Raw genomic sequence first — 23,469 nt, 5'->3', positions numbered from 1 at the left:
AGCAAGAAGAACCACAGATTCAGAGAGAAGCACGTTCCTTACCAAGAGAGGACACATTCTCATAATTTTCTGTCATAACCTCCCTGTACAGAGATCTTTGGTTCAGATCCAGTAGGTCCCACTCCTCTTTCGTGAAATATATGGCCACATCCTCAAAGCCCACAGAATCCTGCAAATGAAAAAAAAAACCAAAGCACATTTTAAAGACTAATCCTATATGTAGGGAAAATACATATGTACCTGTGGTGATTGAATCTAGCACGCACACACACACACACACACACACACACACGCACACACGCACACACACACACACACAGGCACACACGCACAGAGGCACACATACATCTCCACATTCCAAACAGTCATTTTGTAATTGTAATATATTACAATTACAAAATGACTGTTTGGAATGTGGAGATGTGTTCATCACACTGTTGTGGGTGGCACTGCTGTGTAATGTATAACAATATAGGTTTCAATATGACACCACATTTTGAGGTCACCAATAGCTGAATCAGAAAGGGTCAAGAATATGAACCCTGCACTAAAGACTTGATATTTCATGGAGTTCTCTCCCCAACATCTTTGGCTCTCAGGCAGGATACAAACACCTTCTGAGGAACTGGATGAAGGTGTTTTTGCATGCACGGAAATTCAGGTGGACTTTAAGGCCCGTCAATGTGATGGTTTCTTTTCCTGCCACAAAACTATCAGTAGCTCCTGGAAATCTCATGAGTCGCTTCCATTGTAAAGCATTTCTGTTCCTTTCCCATATTCCTTCTAGACAGAAACATAAATCACACTGTATCCTCTGGAAATGAGAAAAGAGCAAGGGGAAAAGGAGAGAAATCAAGAAAGCACCTCTTCTCTACCACAGACGTTCTCTAGCGTAAAGCTGAAGTCATCGTGAGACAGAAAATAAAACAATCTTTGTATTGTATAAATCCTGTTTCTTTTTCAGATAAAACACGGAAGACATGACAGGACTCGCAGTATAAGACATTCAGCAGATAGCTCCTTTATCTATTCAGTCGGCATGCAGAACATATCGTATGGAAAGCTGGACTAGATTCAGATGAAGGACTGAAAGCTGGTAGAACAAAAATCAACAATTTAAGATATGTGAGACATGCAGATCTTACTGGCAGAAAGAAGCCGTGACTTGAAACGAGAGTTACAGGAAGTGAAAGAAGAACAAGGCAAGGCAGGACTGCTTGTGATCTTGGAGCAGAAAAAAGTCATGACTACAGAAGAACTACACAACTTTAACATGGACAATGAAGAATCTGAAATAGTTACAGATTTTGTAAAAAGGTAAAGGTTCCCCTTGACAATTTTTGTCTAGTCGTGTTCGACTCTTGGGGGCGGTGCTCATCCCCGTTTCCAAGCCATAGAGCCAGCATTTTGTCCGAAGACAATCTTCCGTGGTCACATGGCCGGTGTGACTTATACACGGAATGCCCTTACCTTCCCACCGAGGTGGTCCCTATTTATCTACTCCCATTTGCATGCTTTCGAACCGCTAGGTTGGCGGGAGCTGGGACAAATGACAGGCGCTCACTCCGTCGCGTGGATTCAATCTTACAGCTGAAGATCTACAGACCTTACAGCACAGAGGCTTCTGCGGTTTAACCCGCAGCGCCACCACATACTACGTACAGATTTTGTATACCTCCTCAATTCTAAGGGAAAATGCAGGTAAGAAATCAGAAGGAGACTGTGACTAGGAAGGGCAGCAATGAATGAACTAGAAAAGATAATCAGGTGGAAGGATATGTCATTGGAGACCGAGACCAAGCTCACCCACACTCTTGGTTGTATGGGTGTGAAATCTGGGCAGTTAATGGAAAAACCTGACTTATCTGAAATGTGGTACTGGAGGACAGCTTTGCAGATACCCTATCAGAAAGATGGACAAGTGGGTCCAAGATGAAATCAAGCCTGAACTATCTCTGAAGTAAAAAATGTTGAAGCTCAGGCTGTCCTACTCTGGGCGCATCATGAGAAGGCAGGATTCTCTCAAAAAGGCAGTAATGGTGGGAAAAGAGGAAGAATAAATATGAGAGAGGCGGACTCTTTAAAGGAAGCCACAGGTTTGAGTGTGGAGGACCTGAGCAGGGCTGTTCGGGACAGGCCATTTTGCAGATCCCTGATCCATTAGGTCATGACAGCAGGTGAGAGAAGGGGGGTTAGGCACTGTGCCTTTTGTAGGGGGCATCACTGCCAGATGCTTTCTTCTGAAAAGGGAAGAAAAGCAAGGGATATCTATTATGGGGTGTTGGCTGCCCCCCATTGACATGTCTCTTTTTCTTTATAATTTATCAGTCAAGTGGGAGACCAAGCCAGATCCTTTTTGGGGGCTTGGATGCTGAAGGATTACCAAATAGTCTCAGTCCTGGCAGCACAAGAAACTATTAGAATACCAAGTTTTCCAGTTGCTTCTGAAGAGGATAGAAGACTATTTGGCGATTTGAGTGAGCAGGATGAAGCAAATTTGGGTGAGAAGTTTGTTTGGTCTTAGGTGGGGGAAAGTTACTCAGACAGATTCTGGGAGCAAACAATGCGAGAGCTGTTGGCCTTCGTCCGAGGAGAGCTCAGCTGGTCAGCAGACAAGATAATAAGGTGGAGTAGAGACACCCTCCGATTCAGTGTGAATGAAATGTATTCCTTAACATTCTGGAAAATGGATCATTTCTTACAACAGCTTTCTTTCCCACCAGCGGTGGAAGGGGAGGGGCTTCTATAGAAAATTCATTCATTCATTCATTCATTCATTCATTTATTCATTCATTCATTCATTGTAGTTTGTAGACTGCCTTTTCCCAGTGAAGGGATACAAGATGACTCACGTGAATAAGTTAATTCACTGGGTGTTTTTGCTCATTTTGATTTCTTTTTTTCCTACCCCAATTTTCTCTAAATAAAGGGATTGAAATCGGCTAAGCACTGTGACTTTTCTAAGGGACATCACCACTATTCCACCTCATAGGTTAAAAAAAGTCTCTGCCCAGCCCTGCCTCTATCTTCGTACCTGAGTCAATTCCGAGGCAGCCATGTCCTTTTTCCAAGCCGTGGGCCATCCAGGGAGGAGAGCGGTGGTTGCTGCGTTATAATCCTTTCTGAATTGGAGGAAAAAGAGAGGAAGAGAGAACCTGTCACTTGGAGAAAGCATGCCTTTCCACCCCGTGTCAAGCATCCCTCTAAAAACATATATGAACCCCTCCGTCCTCAGAATGGCAGGAGCTTTGTCTCCCAAAAAGAGGCAGCCAGCCCAGAAGAGACACCAGATCTGTCAGAAGAGCCACCCGGGAGGCTTCATCGCAACCCTCTTCTTCGGAAGCCATTCCTTCCGGCATGCAGGAAAGGAAACCCAGATGTGGAGGTAAGCAGTGGATGTGACTAAGGGACATGATCAAAGGTGGGTCATGTCCCTATTTCCTATCTAACACCCCACACTGGATATGTCCTAAATAAAGAGACATAACCCCAACACGCGGAAACCTCAAGTGTTCTAGTTGGGGGACAAAGCGCAAGGGAGGCACATCTTACAAATTTCTAAGGACCCACTTGCCTTGCAATTGCCACGGTAGCGATTTAAACTCTCTTTGCTGTGGGGTTTAATTCACAAAAGGGCTCTCTGGGGGGGAACATCCACCACCCCAGTGTCATCTCATGAGTCCAGGAAACCATTATTCAGGCCTTGAAAGTCTGCTTTTCTAACACATGACCTTCAAGGCAGCCTTTAAATTTACTGAGATACTGGGGTGGTAGATGATGGAGAACTTCGAACGGAAAGCATGAAACCAGTCCATGCCTTCTGAACTCAACTTTGTTTTGTCAGCTGTGCCAAGAGCATATTTTAAGGATAAATGTATCTTTCCCACCCTCTCGTAGATTTTTTTTAACAGGAATGGTCAATTTGCTTATGACATGCACATCGATCTTAGCCTTTCATCTCTGTTAGCAACCTTTTCATGAGGAAATAAGTTGAGGCTGTTGCATGTCAGGCATATTAGCAAAGCTAAGATTCCCTGCGAAAAGGCGAGTACAAATTTCAAACTTTGCTACACAGACCGTAAGGTGCCCAAGATCTACAAAAGGAACTGACCATCTTTGCCAGATTAGGAATGTCAATTTCTGGACAATTTTTAAAAATTTTTTGCACCATCCATGATGGAGTTGTGCTTGAAGCCTGAGTAAGAGCATTTGATCCACGAAAGCTTGCTACAGTATTTGCTTTAATTTTAGTGGTCCAATAAGAGGGACTACCTACTCTTGCACCTGTGCGATCTTCTGGACTACATCAGCCCTTTCCTCTTTTTTGCATTAGAAACGGCCCGTGAATAGAAAAAAACAGAAGAAGAAAGCAATCCCCAAGGTGTATAGTTGCAAAAACCGAAGGCGAGCAACTGCAATCTGCCTGCAGGCTCAAACCTTCTCTGCTCCCTCTCCCGCGTCCTCTCCCTTCCCTTCCCTTCCCTCCCCTCCTGGACCCAGGAATCCATTTCCCCCCCCCCTCGTTCTCTCCTTTTACCTCCGCCTCCAAATCCTGATCAGCTTTCTTTCTCTTGGTATTTTGGAAGGATCCCCTTTTATGCTGCACCGCTCTTCTCCTCCAGGGTGGATTACGTGCTTTTAAAGCTGCGGAAGTTGAGATTTTCCACTTCCCATCATGTGGGTGAAGCTATGCAAGAGTCCTGGGAAGCAAATCACAAGCTGAACCCTATCTATGTGTTTCCTCCCTTGGAGTGCCCCCAAGCGGGACTCTCAAGAGCCTCCTCCAGCACCACAATTCAAAAGCATCCATTCATCAGCGGTCAGCTTTCTTTATGGTCCAGCTCTTACTTCCATACATCGCTACAGGAAAAACCATAGCTTTGACTATGTGGACCTTTGTCGGCAAGGTGATGTCTCTGCTTTTTAAGATGCTGTCGAGGTTTGTCATCACTTTCCTCCTAAGAAGCAGGCGTCTTTTAATTTCGGGGCTGCTGTCTCCATCTGCAGTGGTCATGGAGCCCAAGAAAGTAAAATCTGTTACTGCCTCCCTATTTAACCCTTCTATTTGCCAGTGGGTGATGGGGCCAGTAGCCATGCTCTTAGTTTTTTTTTTTTTATGTTGAGTTTCAGACCATTTTTACACTCTCCTCTTTCACCCTCTTTAAGAGGTTCTTTAATTCATCCTTTTCATTTTCATTTTATTTAATTTATATCCTGCCTATCTAGTCGCGGTGGACTACTCTAGGCGGCCATCCTCACTTTCTGCCATCAGAGTGGTAACATCTGCAGATCTGGGGTTGTTGGTATTTCTTCTGGAAATCTTAATTCCAGTTTGGGAATTCATCCAGTCGGGCCTTTCGCATCATATATTATGCATATAAGTTAAATAAACAGGGGAACAATATACAGCCTTGTCATACCTTTGGGTAGAGTGGGCGGCATATAAATTAAATAAATAAATAAATAAATAAATAAATAAATAAATAAATAAATAAATAAATAAATAAATAAATAAATAAATAAATAAATAAATACTCCTTTCCCAATTTAGAACCAATCAGTTCTTCCATATCCAGTTCTAACTGTTGCTTCCTGTCCCACATATAAATTTCTCAGGAGACAGATAAGGTGGTCAGGGACTCCCATTTCTTTAAGGACTTGCCATAGTTTGCTGGAGTCCACACAGTCAAAGGCTTTTGTCAATGAAGCAGAAGTAGATGTTTTTCTGGAACTCCTTGACAAAGTCCCAAAGAATGTCACTCTGCCGTCAGCAACAGTGTTACGCGAGGCGCACAGAGCGTGACAATACAGCTAGTATGATCCGTGCAGGGTCCAAATGCCACATGAGCCCTTTCGGCCATAAGGACAAGGAGCATTTTGCCCAGTGATGGAACAGCCAGCCTTTCTTGTGACCTCTGAGCATTCATTCATTTGGGCCAGTCCTACCATTAGTTCAACTGTGGCAGTGCTCTCATGGAGCACCTTTGGAGAAATGAATCTAGTATGGCTGATGCTCTCCGAGGCCTCAGTCTAAGTGTGGAGGAAAGAAAGAGAAAGCGAAGCAAGTTTGTGATTTTGAGCAAGCAAAATGGAGGAATGCCTTTCCGTCCCATCTAAAACATCAGTTTAAAAAAATAGAGAGAGGAAAAATTGATTAAAAGTTTATATAATACTTTAATGGAGCAAAAAATGGAAGATGAAATTGTGAAGGATTGCATGGTAAAGTGGGCTCAAAATATAGGACATAATATAAAATTAAGTGCGTGGTCACAATTTTGGGAATGAAATATTAAAATGATTAAATCTATAAATTTAAAAGAAAATATATACAAAATGTTTTATAGATGGTATGTAACACCAAAGAAATTACCAAAAAATATGAAAAATGTTTCTAACAAGTGTTGGAAATGTGAAAAGAATGTAGGGAGCTTCTATTACATGTGGTGGACATGCAATAAAGCCAAGGAATTTTGGAAAATGATTCATGAAATTAGAGAAAATTTTAGGGGTTAAAGTTGCTTTGACACCAGAAAGCTTCTTACTGAATATATTGCAACCTATACTCGAAAAAAACAAGACCTACTTGACCTTACACCTGATACTGTAACGGCAGCAAGAATTGTATGTGCCAGTAAGTGGAAGATGACAGAGATCCTGACAAAGAAAGAATTTAATGAGAAGATTTTGGAACTAGTAGAAATGGATATTTTGACAGATATATTAAATGACAGACTGGATAATAATAATTGGGAACCTCTTTATACCTGGGTGAAATCTACTTACATTTAAGTAGAAAAGATTAGATCAAATAAGGATTGTGTGTGTGTTATGTGCCATTAGACCAAATCAAGAGGAACATCACTGTTCTCGTTGTTGAGCAAAGCATAACCGCAGGTCCAACAGGAGAGGAACGCCTTTAGAGTCCCTGGCAGTTGCAAGCATGAGGTTTAAACTCTCTTTGCGGGAGACGCAGGTTGTGGGTTTAATTCACAAAAGGGGTAACAGCTGCTTCTCCAGTGCGACCTCCTAAGTCCAAGAAACACTTATCAAGTCCATGAAAACCTCCCTTTCCAAAGCATGATTCTCAAGGTGGCCTTTGCATTTTCTGGCATGCTGGGGTGGCGGGTGACGGACAAGATGGATTTCATGGCGGGCAGGTTTGCACACAGAGAGTCTATCAAACATGAGTGTTTAAAAAAGCAGAGATCATGAATAGATTATTCGGATACACATTTATGAAGCTGTGCATGCCAGAAGTTGAAACAATATTCTTTGAGTCATGGAAAATGTTTACTATGTAATGTAACGAAAAAAATATATATTAACTAATAATGTAGAACTAACTGCAGAGCTGGAAGGGTCCCGATGGATCGTGGAGTCCAGCTCTTGTCAAGGAAGCCCAGTGGAGGAATTGAACTCCCAATATCAGTGCCTAAATGTCCAGCAGATCATTTAGAATATGTTTGCTTGGCAGACTTATAACAGTTCCATATCTTTCCTTTGTAACCTACTAACAGCAGACAGCATCAGTAAACAGAACAGCATCTAAACAGAACATGTAGAAACAGCCTCATTCTGTGACGTTTTCCTTCTTTTTCCCAAGTCAAACACCCATTGGCTGGCACTAGGTTACGAGGTTGCTATTATGCAAATAGCACATGCTGTGAATGGACCAGACTCCCTGGGAAAAGGTGATAAGGCTGGGAAAACCTGACACTGGCAGGAAAAGATGAGTATCAAGTATGAAATGGATCTATTCCATAAATGAAGCCATGGCCTTGAGTTCAAAAGAAATGAGGAGGGCTGTTCGTGATGAGACATTTTTGAAATCTAGAATCCTTAAGGTCGACGTATATCAGATGCGATTTAGCAGCAGATTAAATAGAATAATTTGTAAGCTTTGAGAGAAATGGCCTGTGAGTCGCAGGTGTTGCCATTCATCCTGCCTCCCAGGCTTGGGTTTGTCCAACCCTTCGACTTCACCTGCCTTGCCTCTGCCTTCGGACTCCCCCGTTCGTTCGTCCCTTCCTTTCCCCTCCTCTTCACCTTCCTCTCTCATACTCTCTTTGCTCCACTTGAGATTCTGCCCCGTTCCCTGCATACTACCTCACAACTCCTGTGACTACTGTGTAGCCTGTATAATTAAACTGTAAACCACCCAGAGAGTGCTTTAAATGCTATTGGGCGGTATAAAAGCAGGAGCGTTCTTTTCTCCATAGTATGACTGAATTTGTTCTCTTTGCCTGGAAAGTCTATAAATCTTTGTCGGACTCCTGGAGGAATCACATCTCCTTTTCTGGTTCTTACACATGATAATCCTTGATAACAAGGGTTCCTATATTATAGGAACTAACACATACAAATAATTCAAAGCACAAACCACAGTTTCCCACCACCGCCACTCCTGATTGCATTCTCAACTCAGCCCTGGGGATGTCTGATCAAGAATGAATGCAAGGAATAAAGGAATGCAATTATGAAAAATTGCAAACCTCAACAGAAGCACATCTGCCAGGTGATCAGCTGCAGGTCACATCATACTCTCTCATAGTTGTGCCACAGAAGAGCAGTGTTAAGACTTTCTTTTCATGAGCAATTATTGCATTTGAAATGAAAGATACTTCCTATATAAAATGGTCAAATCCTCTGTTGTACTTTATTAACAGTGTTATAAAGGATCAACGTTTTCAAGCAATGTATACATTAACTGAAAAAAAGGACCATATGGATTCTGAATGTAAATTTACATAGTACACAAAAGGAAGGAAGTGATTGGAATTATCCACAAAACAGGGGTTACTGCTGCCCTGAAGGTGCACGAGAAGAAGCAGGAGGAGATTAAACTCCAGACAATTTTACCAAAAATGATAGAAAATGGTAAAAATGATAGAAGCTCTTCCTACAGCCCACAGTACATGCTTTGAGCACCTAACACAAACATTTTGTTCCAGGACCATCTTTTCTCTGGTGGCTTCTTTAAACTACTTGTTTGCTTGTCCAGTTCAAAGACCAGGATATTTAAAATACCTATAAGCACCACAAACTAGGGGCAATAATCTGTTTTTGTTTGTGAGACCCAACCACATTCATGAAGTGCCTGGAATCTGCAACCCAAGACTAGCATTAAGGAATAAAGCAAACCTTAACTATAATGTGTAAAGCTTACTTATTTCTAATGGTGACAGAGTCTAATGACCAGGTCACTATTCCCATGTAATTGTGAGGACTAATTTTCTAGAATACTATACTTTTGGGAATCCTCATTAAAGCTCTTGGCCAAATTTTGTTTGTTACATCTTATCTAGAAATATGAGGCATGCCCATCTTCATTTTTAAAAAGGAAGAGGAAACGATTGAGTCATTTCACATACATCTTGACATTTATATGGTTCCCCTAATGGCAAACTGTGCAATGTTTCAGCAGGAGCGAACAGAGAACAAAGTGTTTTCCACATTCCTAGCACTCATATGGTCTCTCTCTTGTGTGGATACTTCGATGGTACAAAAGGCCTGAAGACTCAGCAAACTGTTTCCCACAATCCCGGCATTTGTATGGTTTTTCTCCTGCGTAAACTATGTCATGTTTTGTAAGTTGTGTCTTGCAAACAAAGCATTACTCACATTCCTGACATTCAGATGGTTTCCCTCCTCTGTGGGCTCTTTGGTGGTTCACAAGGGAGGTTTTCTGAGCAAAAGATTTCCCACACTCCTGGCATTTGAATCGCTTTTCTTCTGTGTGGATGAACTCATGTTTCACAAGGGTGGATTTCAAAGAAAAACATTTTCCACACTCTTGACATTTGTAGGGTTTCTCCTCTGTATGCACGCTCTGGTGGCTCTGACGCTCTGAATCGAAAGGAAAATGTTTCCCAGACTTCTGGCATTCATATGGTTTCTCTCCTGTGTGGGCTCCCTGGTGTCTTAAAAAAGAGGGTTTCTGAGCAAAGCATTTCCCACATTCTTGACATTTGAATTGCTTCTCTTCAGTGTGGATGTCTTTATGTGTCACAAGGCTCGATTTCAAATGAAAACATTTCCCACACTCTTGACATGTATAGGGTTTCTCCCCTGTGTGCAAGCTTTGGTGTCTCCGAATCTGTGAATTGAAAGCAAAACATATCCCACACTCCTTGCATTTGTATGGTTTTTCTCCTGTGTGGATTCTCTGATGCACAAAAAGTGCTGAACTCTGAGCAAAGCATTTCCCACATTCCTGACATTTGTATGGTTTCTCTCCTCTGTGGGCTCTTTGGTGGTTCACAAGGGAGGTTTTCTGAGTAAAAGATTTCCCACACTCCTGGCATCTGAATCGCTTCTCTTCTGTATGGATGTTCTCATGTCTCACAAGGGTAGATTTCAGAGCAAAAGATTTCCCACACTCCTGGCATTTGAATCGCTTCTCTTCTGTATGGATGTCCTCATGTCTCACAAGGGTAGATTTCAGAGCAAAAGATTTCCCACACTCCTGGCACTTGTACAGTTTCTCTCCTGTGTGGATTGTCCGGTGGTTCACAAGGGAGATTTTCTGAGCAAAACATTTCCCACACTCCTGGCATTTGAATCGCTTCTCTTCTGTATGGATGTTCCCATGTCTCACAAGGGTAGATTTCCGACCAAAAGATTTTCCACACTCCTGGCATTTGTACAGTTTCTCTCCTGTGTGGATTGTCCGGTGGTTCACAAGGGAGATTTTCTGAGCAAAACATTTCCCACATTCCTGGCATTTGAATCGCTTTTCTCCTGTGTGAAAGATCTCATGTTTCACAAGGGTGTATTTCAAAGAAAAACAATTTCCACACTCTTGACACTTGTACGGTTTCTCCTCTGTGTGCACTCTCTGGTGGTTCACAAGGGAGGATTTAGAAGGATAACATTTCCCACATTCCTGGCATTTGTACGGTTTCTCTCCCGTGTGGATTCTCTGATGCACAAAAAGTGCTGAATCCTGAGCAAAGCATTTCCCACATTCCTGGCACTTGTATGGTTTTTCCCCTGTGTGGACTCTTTCATGTTTCAGAAGGGTGGATTTCAGAGCGAAACACTTCCCACACTCTTTGCATTTAAAGGGTTTCTCCCCTGTGTGGATCCTCTGGTGGCTCAAAAGATGTGAACTAGAAACACAACATTTTCCACAATTCAAACATGTGAATCGTTTCCCTCCTGTGTGGACTCTCTGGTGGTTCACAAGATATGAATTACCAGCTAAATGTTTTTCACTTTCTTCATATCCAGTGTCAACCATCTTGTGAAGCATCAGCTCCATCTTTTGGTCAAACCCTTTCCTCCATACATTGTCTATGAAAGATGATGTTTGTTCTCCATGTGTTTCCTGATGCCTGACAGTGTCCAATTTTTGGATATAAGACGTCCCATGGTCAGGATATATGTATGTTTCTCTCCAGATATCTGAATCGATGGAAAAACCATCACAGGTGCCACTGAATCCTATGTATGAGAGAGGAGAAGGAGAAAAGAACTGAACAGTTATAATGAATAAATGTGAGATAAAACAAACCTCAGAAGAGTAGAAAGGATGGGCCACCTTTTTTTCCCTACATGGCTGTCTGGCAGCTTAAATCTTGGAGTTAAGCAGAAATGGCTCAAGAAGTTTCATTCTTTCTCAGTGTTTTGAGAAAATAAGCCTTCTAGATTAACATTGGGGGCAGACTCTGAATTTGCAGTTCTATTGAGATTAGAATTACAGGATGGCATTCATGTGGGTTGGGTTTTTTAAAATTATCCTGATATGCCTTTAGAATTATCATCAATACTACTGGATTCGGATTCTCCGATGAATCAAGACTGCAGAATCCTTTATCATACATTTTTCAAGGCTCCTCCCAGCCAGAGATGTTCTGGAACTTTTGAAGGTAAGCAAAGACATTTTTCTCCATTTTTTTTATTTACCTCTCCCCTAAAAAGCTGGAAATTGGGGTGAAAATTAAAATATAAGTAGGACATACAGTATTATGATATCGAAACTGAACTCCATGTTCTTGATGAAGTAACAGAAAAGCCTTCATTCATATGTAAGCATATCAAACTGAAGTATCTGACATAATGATGGAATTTAGCAACGTAAAAGCTTTAGTACTGTGCTAGCAGAATTGTAGACATGCAGTGCATTACAGAGAAGGAGGTAAACTCTTCCACCCTATTCCACCTAAGCATGAGCATCTTGGTTTCTGCCAATTAAGAAAAATTGGAGATTTATCACAAATAATATTGATGATAAACAGAAAAGATAGGCGGCCAGATACAGTCCTACTTTTTTGTGTCAATGAAACCATAACGAGATAAGATGCAACCCATGAGTAATAATGACCCTTCATTTGTTCCTCTCCTAAAGATGGCAGCACCATTTGGTGGAGAAACATATCTTGGATTTGAGCGCCGATTGTTTCTACATTAAGCAGAGCTACATTTAAGGCAGATAATAGCGATTAATCCATGAAGTATTGGGGAGCGCCTTGATTGTCCAACTGCCTTCGGGACCAGATCATCAATTAGCCACGAATATTCGCCAAATGTGGTGGAAACCTTATGTAAATACTTCTAGTGTTCTGAGTGAGTAAAACTTTAGCACACAGAAGGATTTCACTTGTTCTAAAACAGAAAGACTTTGAAGTCTTTCCCCTCCATTCCCTAAGGTTTCTAGTTTTTCACTAGGAAAATGGAAATTTTGCCTGGGGAAAAACTGGTTTGTTCAGGGGGACTGTTATCCCTTAATGTTATGCCTTTACATCTTTACTCCCAGTTTATGCAAAAGGTTTTCCCACACTACCGAGCATGCGCGTTCTCTGCCTCCTAATTCACCTAGGCCCAGATCCTGTTGCAAAAACGTATGTGTAAGTTTTCCGCCTTTCTAGCAGGTTGTCCTTCACGATTGGTCATGTGACTGCCATGTAACTTGTCCGTAAGAGTGGCTGCACAAAAGAGTGTTGGAGGGAAAGGGGGAAAAATCACATATGCAATAACCCATTTTTCTGTCTTTCTCCAACAGGATTCTGGCTTTAGAATCCAGATGGATCACCTGGAAACTCTGGAGCGAGGCCTCAGGCAGCAAAATAGATTGAGCCAGCACTGAAGTCACTGGTGGCAATACCAAAGGTGTGTTAAAAAAACTGTGGAAAAAAAGTTGCTTCCTTCTTGGGATAAGAAGAATAAATTATAGAACACTAATATGTAGTCAAATAAGAGAATAACATTGGTTATTTGGGCCTTTAAAAAGTAATCTTTTGTCATCAGGCAGGCAAGTCAAGCAAGAAGAACCACAGATTCAGAGACAAGAACGTTCCTTACCAAGAGAGGACACACTCTCATAATTTTCCCTCATAACCTCCCTGTACAGAGATCTTTGCTTTGGATCCAGTAGGTCCCACTCCTCTTTTGTGAAATATATGGCCACGTCCTCAAAGCCCACAGAATCCTGCAACTGAAAAAAAACCAAACCACACTCAAAAAGACTAATCCTATATGCAGGGAAAATACATACCATATGTACCTGTGGTGATTCAAAGCACTAAAAATCTATTAAATACTAAAAATGTACTATATATATATGTACCTGTGGTGATTCAAAACACTAAATATCTACTACATATATATATATACACATACACAGTGGTGCCTCGTTTAACAATGTTAATTCGTTCCAGCGAAATCACTGTAGAATGAAAACGTCGTAAAGCAAAATAAATAAGCCAATTGAAACGCATTGAAAACCATTCAATACGTTCCAATGGGCTGAAAAACTCACTGTCCGGCGAAGATCCTCCATAGGGGTGGCCATTTTCGGTGCCTGTAGAGCGAGGAATTTGTCCAAGAACATAGCGGGGAGGCATTTTGAGCACCCGGCGGCCATTTTGAAAACCCGACGATCAGCTGTTTTTATCGTCGTAATGCGAAGAATCGGTTCCCAAAGCAGGGAATCGATCTTCAGAAAGCGAAAAAAAATCCATTTAAAACATCGTTGTAAAAGCGGATTCGTCGTTATACAGGGTAACTGTTAAGTGGGCCACGATTGTATATGTTGTGTTTTCACCAAGAACCAGGGTGTATGAGCTGCACAATTGCAGGTGGTGAAAAGGAACACTGAACCAATATAAATGTTACGAAATGATTGGCGTGTGGAGATGTGTTCACCTAACTGTGTCTATCACACTGTTGTGGATGGCACTGCTGTGTAATGAATAACACAGAACATTGCTGTAGGTTTCAATATGACACCACATTTTTAGGTCACCAATAGCTGAATCAGAAAGGGTCAAAATAAAAATCCCTGAACAAGGGACATATTTCATGGAATTCCCTTCCCAACATCTTCGGCTCTCAGGCAGGATTTTGATTGACCATCTCTTCTCTCTCGGGGCTGAAACCCAAAGGGGCCCTTTCCCTCCTTTTTTCGAGCTACGAACACCTTCTGAGGAACTGGATGAAGGTATTTTTGCATGCACGGAAATTCAGGTGGACTTTAAGGCCCATCAATGTGATAGTTTCTTTTCCTGCCACAAATCTATCAGTAGCTCATGGAAATCTCCTGAAGTGGAGATTTCCGTTGTAAAGCATTTCTGTTCCTTTCCCATATTCATTCTAGACAGAAACATAAAACACACTGTATCCTCTGGAAATGGGAAAAGAGCAAGGGGAAAAGGAGAGAATTTATTTACAGTGGTGCCTCGCTTAACGAGTGCCTCGCTGAGCGATGAAATCGCTTAACGAGGCACTCTGGGCCATCGCTGGAGCATTCGCTCAGCGATGGCCCCTATGGGTTTTTTTCGCTTTGCGATGATCGCTAAGCGAATCGCTTAGCGATCTTCGCAAAATGAAGCCGGGGAGAACAGCTGATCGGCGGTCCCAAAATGGCCGCCTGAAGGTCCGCGCCGCATTTTCGCGCCCTGCCCTCGCTTAACGAGGGCGCGAAAATGGCGGCGCTATGAAGAAACATCGCTGAACGGTGAGTTTTCAAGCCATAGGAACGCATTGAACAAAGTTCAATGCGTTTCTATGGCTTTTTTTATTCCGTTTAGCGATGTTTCGCTATAGCGAAGGTTAATCCGGAACGGATTAACCTCGCTATGCGAGGCACCACTGTATTTAATTTATACCCCACCTATCTGGTCATTGTGAAGACAAGAAAGCACCTCTTCTCTACCACAGGCGATCTCTAGCGTAAATCTGAAGTCATCATGAGACAGGAAAAAAACAATCTTTGTATTGTATAAATCCCATTTCTTTTTCAGATAAAACACTGAAGACATGACAGGACTCGCAGTAAAAACATTCAGCAGATAGCACCTTTATCTATTAAATCAGTATGCAGAGCATATCATATGGAAAGCTAGACTAGATTCAGATGAATGAGTGAAAGCTGGTAGAAGATAAATATTTTAATATATACAAGACATGCAGATGACACCAACTTAATGGCAGAAAGCAGCCATGACTTGAAACGAGAGTTACAGGAAGTGAAAGAAGAAAGGGGCAAGGCAGGACTGCATGTCAACTTGTAGCAGAAAAAAAGTCATGACTACAGAAGAACTACACAACTTTAACATGGACAATGAAGAATCTAAAATAGTTGGAGATTTTGTATACCTCCTCAATTCTAAGGGAAAATGCAAGCAAGAAATCAGAAGGAGACTGTGACTAGGAAGGGCAGCAATGAATGAATTAGAAAAGATCATCAGCTGGAAGGATATGTCACTGGAGACCGAGACCAAGCTCACCCACACTTTTGCATGTATGGGTGTGAAATCTGGGCATTTAAGGGGAAAATCTGATTTATCTGAAATGTGGTGCTGGAGGAGAGCTTTGCAGATACTCTACTGTATCAGAAAGATGAAGAAGTGGGTACGAGATGAAATCAAGCCTGAACTATCTCTGAAGGCAAAAATGTTGAAGCTCAGGCTGTCCTACTCTGGGCAAATCATGAGAAGGCAGGATGCTCTCAAAAAGGCAGTAATGGTGGGAAAGGAGGAAGGAGTCAGACTCTTTAAAAGAAACCACAGGTTTGAGTGTGCAGGAGTTCAGCAGGGCTGTTCGGGACAGGCCATTTTGGAGCTCCCTGATCCACTGGGTCTCCATAAGATGGAGGAAATTTGACAGCCCATAAAGACAGCAGACAGCAGGTGAGAGAAGGAGGGTTAGGCACCGTGCCTTTTGTAGGGGGCATCCCTGCTGGATGTTTTCCTCTGAAAAAGGGAAAAAAGCAAGGGATCTCTATTATGGGTCTATAGAGGCTGCCCCCCATTGACATGTGTCTCTCTCTTTATAATTTATCAGTAAAGTGGGAGATCAAGCCAGATCCTCTTTTGGGGGGAGGGGCTTGGATGCTGAAGAATTACCAGTCCTGTGGCAGTACGAGAAACTATTAGGAGACCGAGTTTCCCAGTTGTTTCCGAAGAGCATATAAGAATATTTGGCGATTTGAATGAGCAGGATGAAACTAATTTGGGTGAGATTTTTGTTTGGTCTTTGGCCACTGAGATCCTTAGGTAGTGGACGGTTAATCAGGCCCTTTCCTCAAGACAGATTATGGGAGCAAACAATGGGAGAGCTATTGGCCCTCATCTGAGGAGAGCTTGGCTGGTCAGCGGACAAGATAATAAGATGGAGTAGGGACACCCTCCGATTCAGTGTGAGGGAAATGTATTCCTTAACATTGTGGAAAATGGATCCTTTGTTACAAGGGCTTTCTTTCCCACCAGCGGTGGAAGGGGAGGGGCTTCTATAGAAAATTCATTCATTCATTCATTCATTCATTGTAGTTTGTAGACTGCCTTTGTCCCAGTGAAGGGACACAAGATGACTCATGTGAGTAAGTTAATTCACTGGGTGTTTTTGCTCATTTAGATTTCTTTTTTTTTTCCTATCCCAACTTTCTCTAAATAAAAAGACTGAAATCGGCTAAGCACTGTGACTTTTCTAAGGGACATCACCGCTATTCCACCTCATAGAAAAAAAATCCCTGCCTCTATCTTCGTACCTGAGTCAATTCCGAGGCAGCCATGTCCATTTTCCAAGCCGTGGGCCATCCAGGGAGGAGAGCGGTGGTTGCTGCCTTGTAATCCTTTCTGAATTGGAGTTAAAAGAGAGGAAGAGGGAAGCTGTCACTTGGAGAAAGCATCCCTTTCCACCCCGTGTCAAGCATCCCTTTAAAAACATATATGAACCCATCCGTCCTCAGAATGCCAGGAGCTTCGTCTCCCAAAAAGAGGCAGCCAGCCCAGAAGAGACACCAGATCTGTCAGAAGAGCCACTCAGGAGGATTCATCGCAACCCTCTTCTTCGGAAGCCATTCCTTCCGGCATGCAGGAATGGAAGCCCAGATGTGGAGGTAAACAGTGGATGTGACTATGTATCTGAGGCACCAGACCCACAAAGCTGGGTAATTTCTCTATTTCCTATCTATGACCCCACACTGGATATTTCTTAAGTAAAGAGACATTACCCCAACACGTGGAAACCTCAAGTGTTCTAGTTGGGGGACAAAGCGCAAGGGAGGCACATCTTAAAAATTTCTAAGGACCCGCTTGCTTTGCAGTTGCCAAGCCAGCAGTTTAAACTCTCTTTGCTGTGGGGTTTAATTCACAAAAGGGCTCTCTGGGGGGAACATCCACCACCCCAGTGCCATCTCACGAGTCCAGGAAACCGTTATTCAGGCCTTGAAAATCTGCTTTTCTAACACATGACCTTCAAGGTAGCCTTTAAATTTGCTGGGATACTGGGGTGGTATGTGATGGTGAGCATCCAATGGAAAGCATGAAATCAGTCCATGCCTTCTGAACTCAACTTTGTTTTGTCAGCTGTGCCAAGAGCATATTTTAAGGATAAACTTATCTGTCCCCCTCTCATATCTTTTTTATCAGAGAGGGGCAATTTGGTTATGATATGCACACCTATTTTAGCCTTTCATCTCTGCTAGCAACCTCTTCATGAGGCAATAAGAAAGCTGAGGCTGCCGCATCTCAGGCATATTAGGAAAGACAAGATTCCCCGGGGAAAAGGCAAGCGATAAGGCTGGGAAAACCTTACATAGCAGGAAAAATGGAAGATCAGAAATGAGATGGATCCATTCCATAAACGAAGCCAACACCTTGAGTTTGCAAAAGATGACAAGGGTAGTTTATTATGACACATATAACCTAAGGTCGCCATAAATTGGAGGAGATTTAGCAGCACACTGACAACAAGAAAACTTTTTGGTCTCGAGAGCCAGGAAGTAAAAATCCCAACCTTTGCTACAGAAACTGTAAGGGACCCAAGATCTACAAAAAGGAACTGACCATCTTTGCCAGATAAGGAACAATTTTTAAAAATTTTTTGCACTATCCATGATGGAGCTGTGCTTGAAGCCTGAGTAAGAGCATTTCATCCATGAAAGCTTGCTATTTGCTTTATTTTTAGTGGTCCAATAAGAGGGACCACCTACTCTTGCATCTGTGCGATCTTCTGGATCACATCAGCCCTTTTCCTCTTTTTTGCACTAGAAACGGCCCGTGAGTGGGAAAAAAGAAGTAAGCACCCCCCCAAGGTGTACAGTTGCAAAAACCAAAGGCGAGCAACTGCAATCTACCTGCAGGCTCAAGCCTTCTCTGCCCCCCCGCGTCCTCCCCCTCCCCCTCCCCTCCCCTCCCGGACCCAGGAAACCCTTCCCCCCCCACCTCGTTCTCTCCTTTTACCTCCGCCTCCAAATCCCGAGATCAGCTTTCTTTCTCTCGGTAGATTTTGGAACGATCCCCTTTTATGCTGCACCGCTCTTCTCCTCGAGGGTGGACGACTGCGGAAGTTGAGATTTGCCACTTCCCATCATGTGAGTGAAGCTCTGCAAGAGTCCTGGCAAGCAAATCGCAAGCTGATCCTATCAATTTTTTTGCCTCCCTTGGAGTGCCCCCAAGCGGGACTCTCAAGAGTCTCCTCCAGCACCACAATTCAAAAGCATCCATTCGTCAGCGGTCAGCCTTCTTTATGGTCCAGCGCTCACTTCCATACATCGCTACTGGAAAAACCATAGCTTTGACTACGCGGACCTTTGTCCAAAAGATGATGTCTCTGCTTTTTAAGATGCTGTCCAGGTTTGTCATCGCTTTCCTCTCTAGAAGCAGGTGTCTATTGATTTCATGGCTGCTGCTACCATCTGCAGTGGAGCCCAAGAAAGTAAAATCTGTCACTGCCTCCATATCTTCCCCTTCTATTTCCCAAGAGGTGATGGGACCAGTGGCCATGATCTTGTTTTTTTTATCTTGAGTTTCAGACCATTTTTTGTGCTCTCCTCTTTCACCCTCATTAAGAGGTTCTTTAATTCATCCTCACTTTCTGCCATCAGAGTGGTATCATCTGCATAACTGAGGTTATTACTTCTGGCAATCTTAATTCTGGCTTGGCATTCATCCAGTCCTGCCTTTCGCATGATGTATTCTGCATAGAAGTTAAATAAGCAGGAAGACAATATACAGCCTTGTCGTACTCCTTTCCCAATTTTGAACCAATCAGTTGTTCCACATCCAGTTCTAACTGTTGCTTCCTGTCCCACATATAGATTTCTCGGGAGACAGATAAGGTGGTCAGGCACTCCCATTTCTTTAAGAACGTGCCATAGGTTGCTGGGGTCCACACAGTCAAAGGCTTTTGTGTAGTCAAAGAAGCAGAAGTAGATGTTGTTCTGGAAGTCCTTGACAAAGTCCCAAAGAATGTCACTCTGCCGTCAGCAACAGTGTGACGGGAGGCGCACAGAGCGTGAATTACAGCTAGTATGATCTATGCAGGTCTCAAATGCCACATAAGCCTTTTCGGTCCAGAAGGACAAGGAGCATTTTGCCCAGTGATGGAACAGCCAGCCTTTCTTGTGACCTTTAAGCATTCATTTATTTGGACCAGTCCTATCATAAGTTCAACTGAGGCAGTGCTCTCATGGAGCACCTTTGGAGAAATGAATCCAGGATGGCTGATGCTCTGCGAGGCCTCAATCTGAGTCTGGAGGATAGAAAGAAAAAGTGAGCAAGTTTGTGATTTTTAGCAAGCAAAATAGGAGGAATGCCTTTCCATCCCATGTAAAACATTGATTTTTAAAAAAAGAGAGACACCACATCCACCCTCAGAATGGCAGGAGCTTCCTCACCCGAAAGAGAAGCAGCCAGCACAGACGAGGGACCAGATCTGTGAGAAAAGCGAGGCAGCGACTTCATTGCAACCCTCTTCTTCAAACACCATTCCTTCAGGCATGCAGGAAAATGAGCTCAGAAGCGGTGCTAAGCAGCTGTGAGGTTGTATCTGAGGCACCAAGCCAACCAAGCTGTACCAAATCCCCAATTTCCAGTCCTTTAAATAAGGAGTGTGTGTGTGTGTTATGTGCCATTAGACCAAATCAAGAGGAACATCACTGTTCTCGTTGTTGAACAAAGCACAACTGCAGATCCAACAGGAGTGGCACGCCTTTAAAGTCCCTGGCAGTTGCAAGCATGTGGTTTAAACTCTCTTTGCTGGAGAAGCAGGTTGTGGGTTTAATTCACAACAGGGGCAACAGCTGCTTCTCCGATGTCACCTGCCAAGTCCAAGAAACACTTATTAAGTCCCTGAAAATCTCCCTTTCCAAAGCATGACTCTCAAGGTGTCCTTTACATTTTCTGGGGTGGCAGGTGATGGACAAGACGGATTTCATGAAGGGCAAGTTTACACAGAGAGAGTGTATCAAGAATGAGTATAAAAATAACACAGAGGTTCTGTGATCATGAACAGATTCTCCCTTGGGATATACATTTATGAAGTTGTTTAAATAATATGCATTTAGTCATGGGACGTGGTGGCGCTGCGGGCTAAACCGCAGAAGCCTGTGCTGCAGGGTCAGAAGACCAAGCAGTCATAAGAGCGAATCCACGCGACGGAGTGAGCGCCCGTCGCTTGTCCCAGCTCCCGCCAACCTAGCGGTTCGAAAGCATGCAAATGCAAGTAGATAAATAGGGACCACCTCGGTGGGAAGGTAACAGCGTTCCGTGTCTAAGTCGCACTGGCCATGTGACCACGGAAGATTGTCTTCGGACAAAACGCTGGCTCTATGGTTTGGAAACAGGGATGAGCACCGCCCCCTAGAGTCGAGCACGACTGGACAAAAAATTGTCAAGGGGAACCTTTACCTTTTAGTCATGGGAACTGTTTACTGTGTAATGTAACAAATATATATATTAACTAATAATGCAGAACTGAAGAGATGGAAGGGTCCCGATGGAGCGTGGAGTCCAGCTCTTTTCACAGTGCGGGAATTGAACTCCCAATCTCTTGGCTCCACAGCCGGGATACCTAAACCACTGAGCTGTCCAGCAGATCATTAGTTGATATACATGTGTGCATGGCAGAGTTATAACAGTTCCATATGTTTCCTTTTGTAACCTATTAACAGCAGACAGCATCAGTGAAAACCACTACTTCTCAACAGAAAGTACTCATGTTAACAGACAAGCAGAAGAAGAAGCAGAAGAAGCCTCATTCTGTCACTTTTTCCTCCTCTTCCTTTTTGGCAATTAACCTCTTCAAACACTCATTGGCTAGCACTAGGCAGAATCCGATTGGTTACGAGGTTCTGTTATGCAAATAACACATCTCAAACATTCTTATATGCACACTATTACATGTTGGCTTGCACAATTAGATTGTTGCAAGGGAGGGGTTAGTTTGGTTATGACTTTTACAGGAATCTTTGTCTTTTAACTCTGCTGCCATCATCTTCATGAGGAAATAAGAAAGCTGAGGCTGTTGTACTTTGGGCATGCTGTGAAAGGACAAAACTCCCTGGGAAAAGGTGATTAGGCTGGGAAAACCTGGCAATGGCAGGAAAACATAAATATCAAGTATGAGATGAACCTACTCCATAAACGAAGCCAAGGCCTTGAGTTCAAAAGAGATGAGGAGGGCTGTTCGTGATGAGACATTTTTGAAATCTAGAATCCTTAAGGTCGACGTATATCAGATGCGATTTAGCAGCAGATTAAATAGAAGAATTTTTAAGCTTTTAGAAAACCACTAGAAATGGCCCGTGAGTCGGGAGGTGTTACCATTCATCCTGCCTCCCAGGCTTAGGTTTGCCCAACCACTCCGACTTCACCCGCCTTGCCTCTCACTTGAGGCCCCCACGTTCGTTCATCCCTTCCTTCTCCTCCTTCCTCTCTCATACTCTCTTTGCCCCACTTGAGCTTCTGTCCCGGCCCCTGGGTACTACCTCACAACTCCTGTGTAGTCTGTATAATTAAACTCTAAGCCACCCAGAGAGTGCTTTAAGTGCTATTGGGCGGTATAAAAGCAGGAGCGTTCTTTTCTCCATAGTATCATTGATCTCCAGCTCCTCTCCCCACTGGAAGCCTTTTTAAATATTTCTTCCTCTGCAAGATGTTCTCCTACCTGGCAACTCCCTCTTGGCTACATCTGTGGGGAGAAGAGATGGGCACGAACCAGTTCGTGCCACTTTGTCAAGGTGGCAGAATGGCTTCTGGTGCTCCCCTCCCCAGCCTCCTCTGGCTGAATCAGCCATTCAACTGGCCCAGCACGGCACCCTCCGGCACCTTCTCAACTCATTTTCCAGTCCCAGCAACAGCTCAGGCTCCTCTGCCCCACTTTCCTGGCTGATCATAATGTGGTATATCACAGTACATAATATCTGAGTCACTGTGGGTTGGGCAGAGAAGTCTGTGCTCTTGCTTGTGACTGGGAGATTAGCCAAGGAGGTGGAAAAAGCAAGCAAGCTGGGCTCAGCGAGCAGCTGATTGCCTGAGGAGGTGGGGGAGCAGCAGTACTTGTGCTGCCACCTTGACGAACTGGTTCGTGCCCATCTCTAGTGGGGAAGGTGAGGTCCACCCCTGGTAGGGGACTCTCCTAACAACCCACAGTGCAACGACCCACTCAGAGGTTATATAACATGACTTACCACCATTCTGTGGTCCAATCCAGATGACATGCTACTTTCTCTCTTTACCATTTAGAATGAATTTGGTGTGTGGGAACGGATGTTCCTGTTTTAAAAAATTCTGAATGTTTGCAATAGCTTTTTACTGGTTTCTTGGTTTCATTCTGGGATTATCCCTTTACTGGAATAATGTCAGCTATGACAAATCATAGAATCTGTTCTCTTTTCCTGGGAGGTCTATAAATCTTTGTCGGACTGCTAGGGGAATTATATCTCTTTTTCAGGTTCTGATACATGATGATCCTTCACAAAGGTGGTATGTCATGCTATAAACCCAACAAGGGTTCCTATATTATAAGAACTAACACATACAACCTTAATAATTCAAAGGAGAAGCCACAGCTTCCCACCACTGCCACTCCTGTTTGCTTTCTCAACTCAGACCCGGACATGATCAAGAATGAAGCCCAATTTAAAGGAATACAAATATGAAAAATTGCAAACCTCGACAGAAGCGCATCTGCGAGGTGATCGCACTGTTAAGACTTTCTTTTCATAAGCAATTACTGCAGTTGAAA

General features: G+C 43.2%; 2 protein-coding genes across 2 annotated transcripts in view; both read right to left on the bottom strand.

Moving 5' to 3' along the window:
* The window catches only part of LOC140704050 (uncharacterized), a 51,998-nt gene that overhangs the window by 4,884 nt on the left and 23,645 nt on the right, over positions 1–23,469 (bottom strand). The window contains 5 exon segments of the mRNA XM_078386832.1: positions 43–175; positions 3,035–3,122; positions 4,538–4,638; positions 9,407–11,445; positions 13,303–13,435. Of these exon segments, the coding sequence (XP_078242958.1) occupies positions 43–175; positions 3,035–3,122; positions 4,538–4,638; positions 9,407–11,445; positions 13,303–13,435 (2,494 nt within the window).
* Positions 1–23,469, bottom strand: part of LOC110070553 (uncharacterized) — a 64,458-nt gene that overhangs the window by 31,011 nt on the left and 9,978 nt on the right. The window lies entirely within an intron of this gene.

The sequence above is a fragment of the Pogona vitticeps genome, chromosome 2 (genome assembly GCF_051106095.1).
Source record: "Pogona vitticeps strain Pit_001003342236 chromosome 2, PviZW2.1, whole genome shotgun sequence".
Classification (NCBI taxonomy): Eukaryota; Metazoa; Chordata; class Lepidosauria; order Squamata; family Agamidae; genus Pogona; species Pogona vitticeps.
The sequence above is the reverse complement of the archived record's forward strand: the minus strand, read 5'-3'. Positions and strand labels throughout refer to the sequence as shown.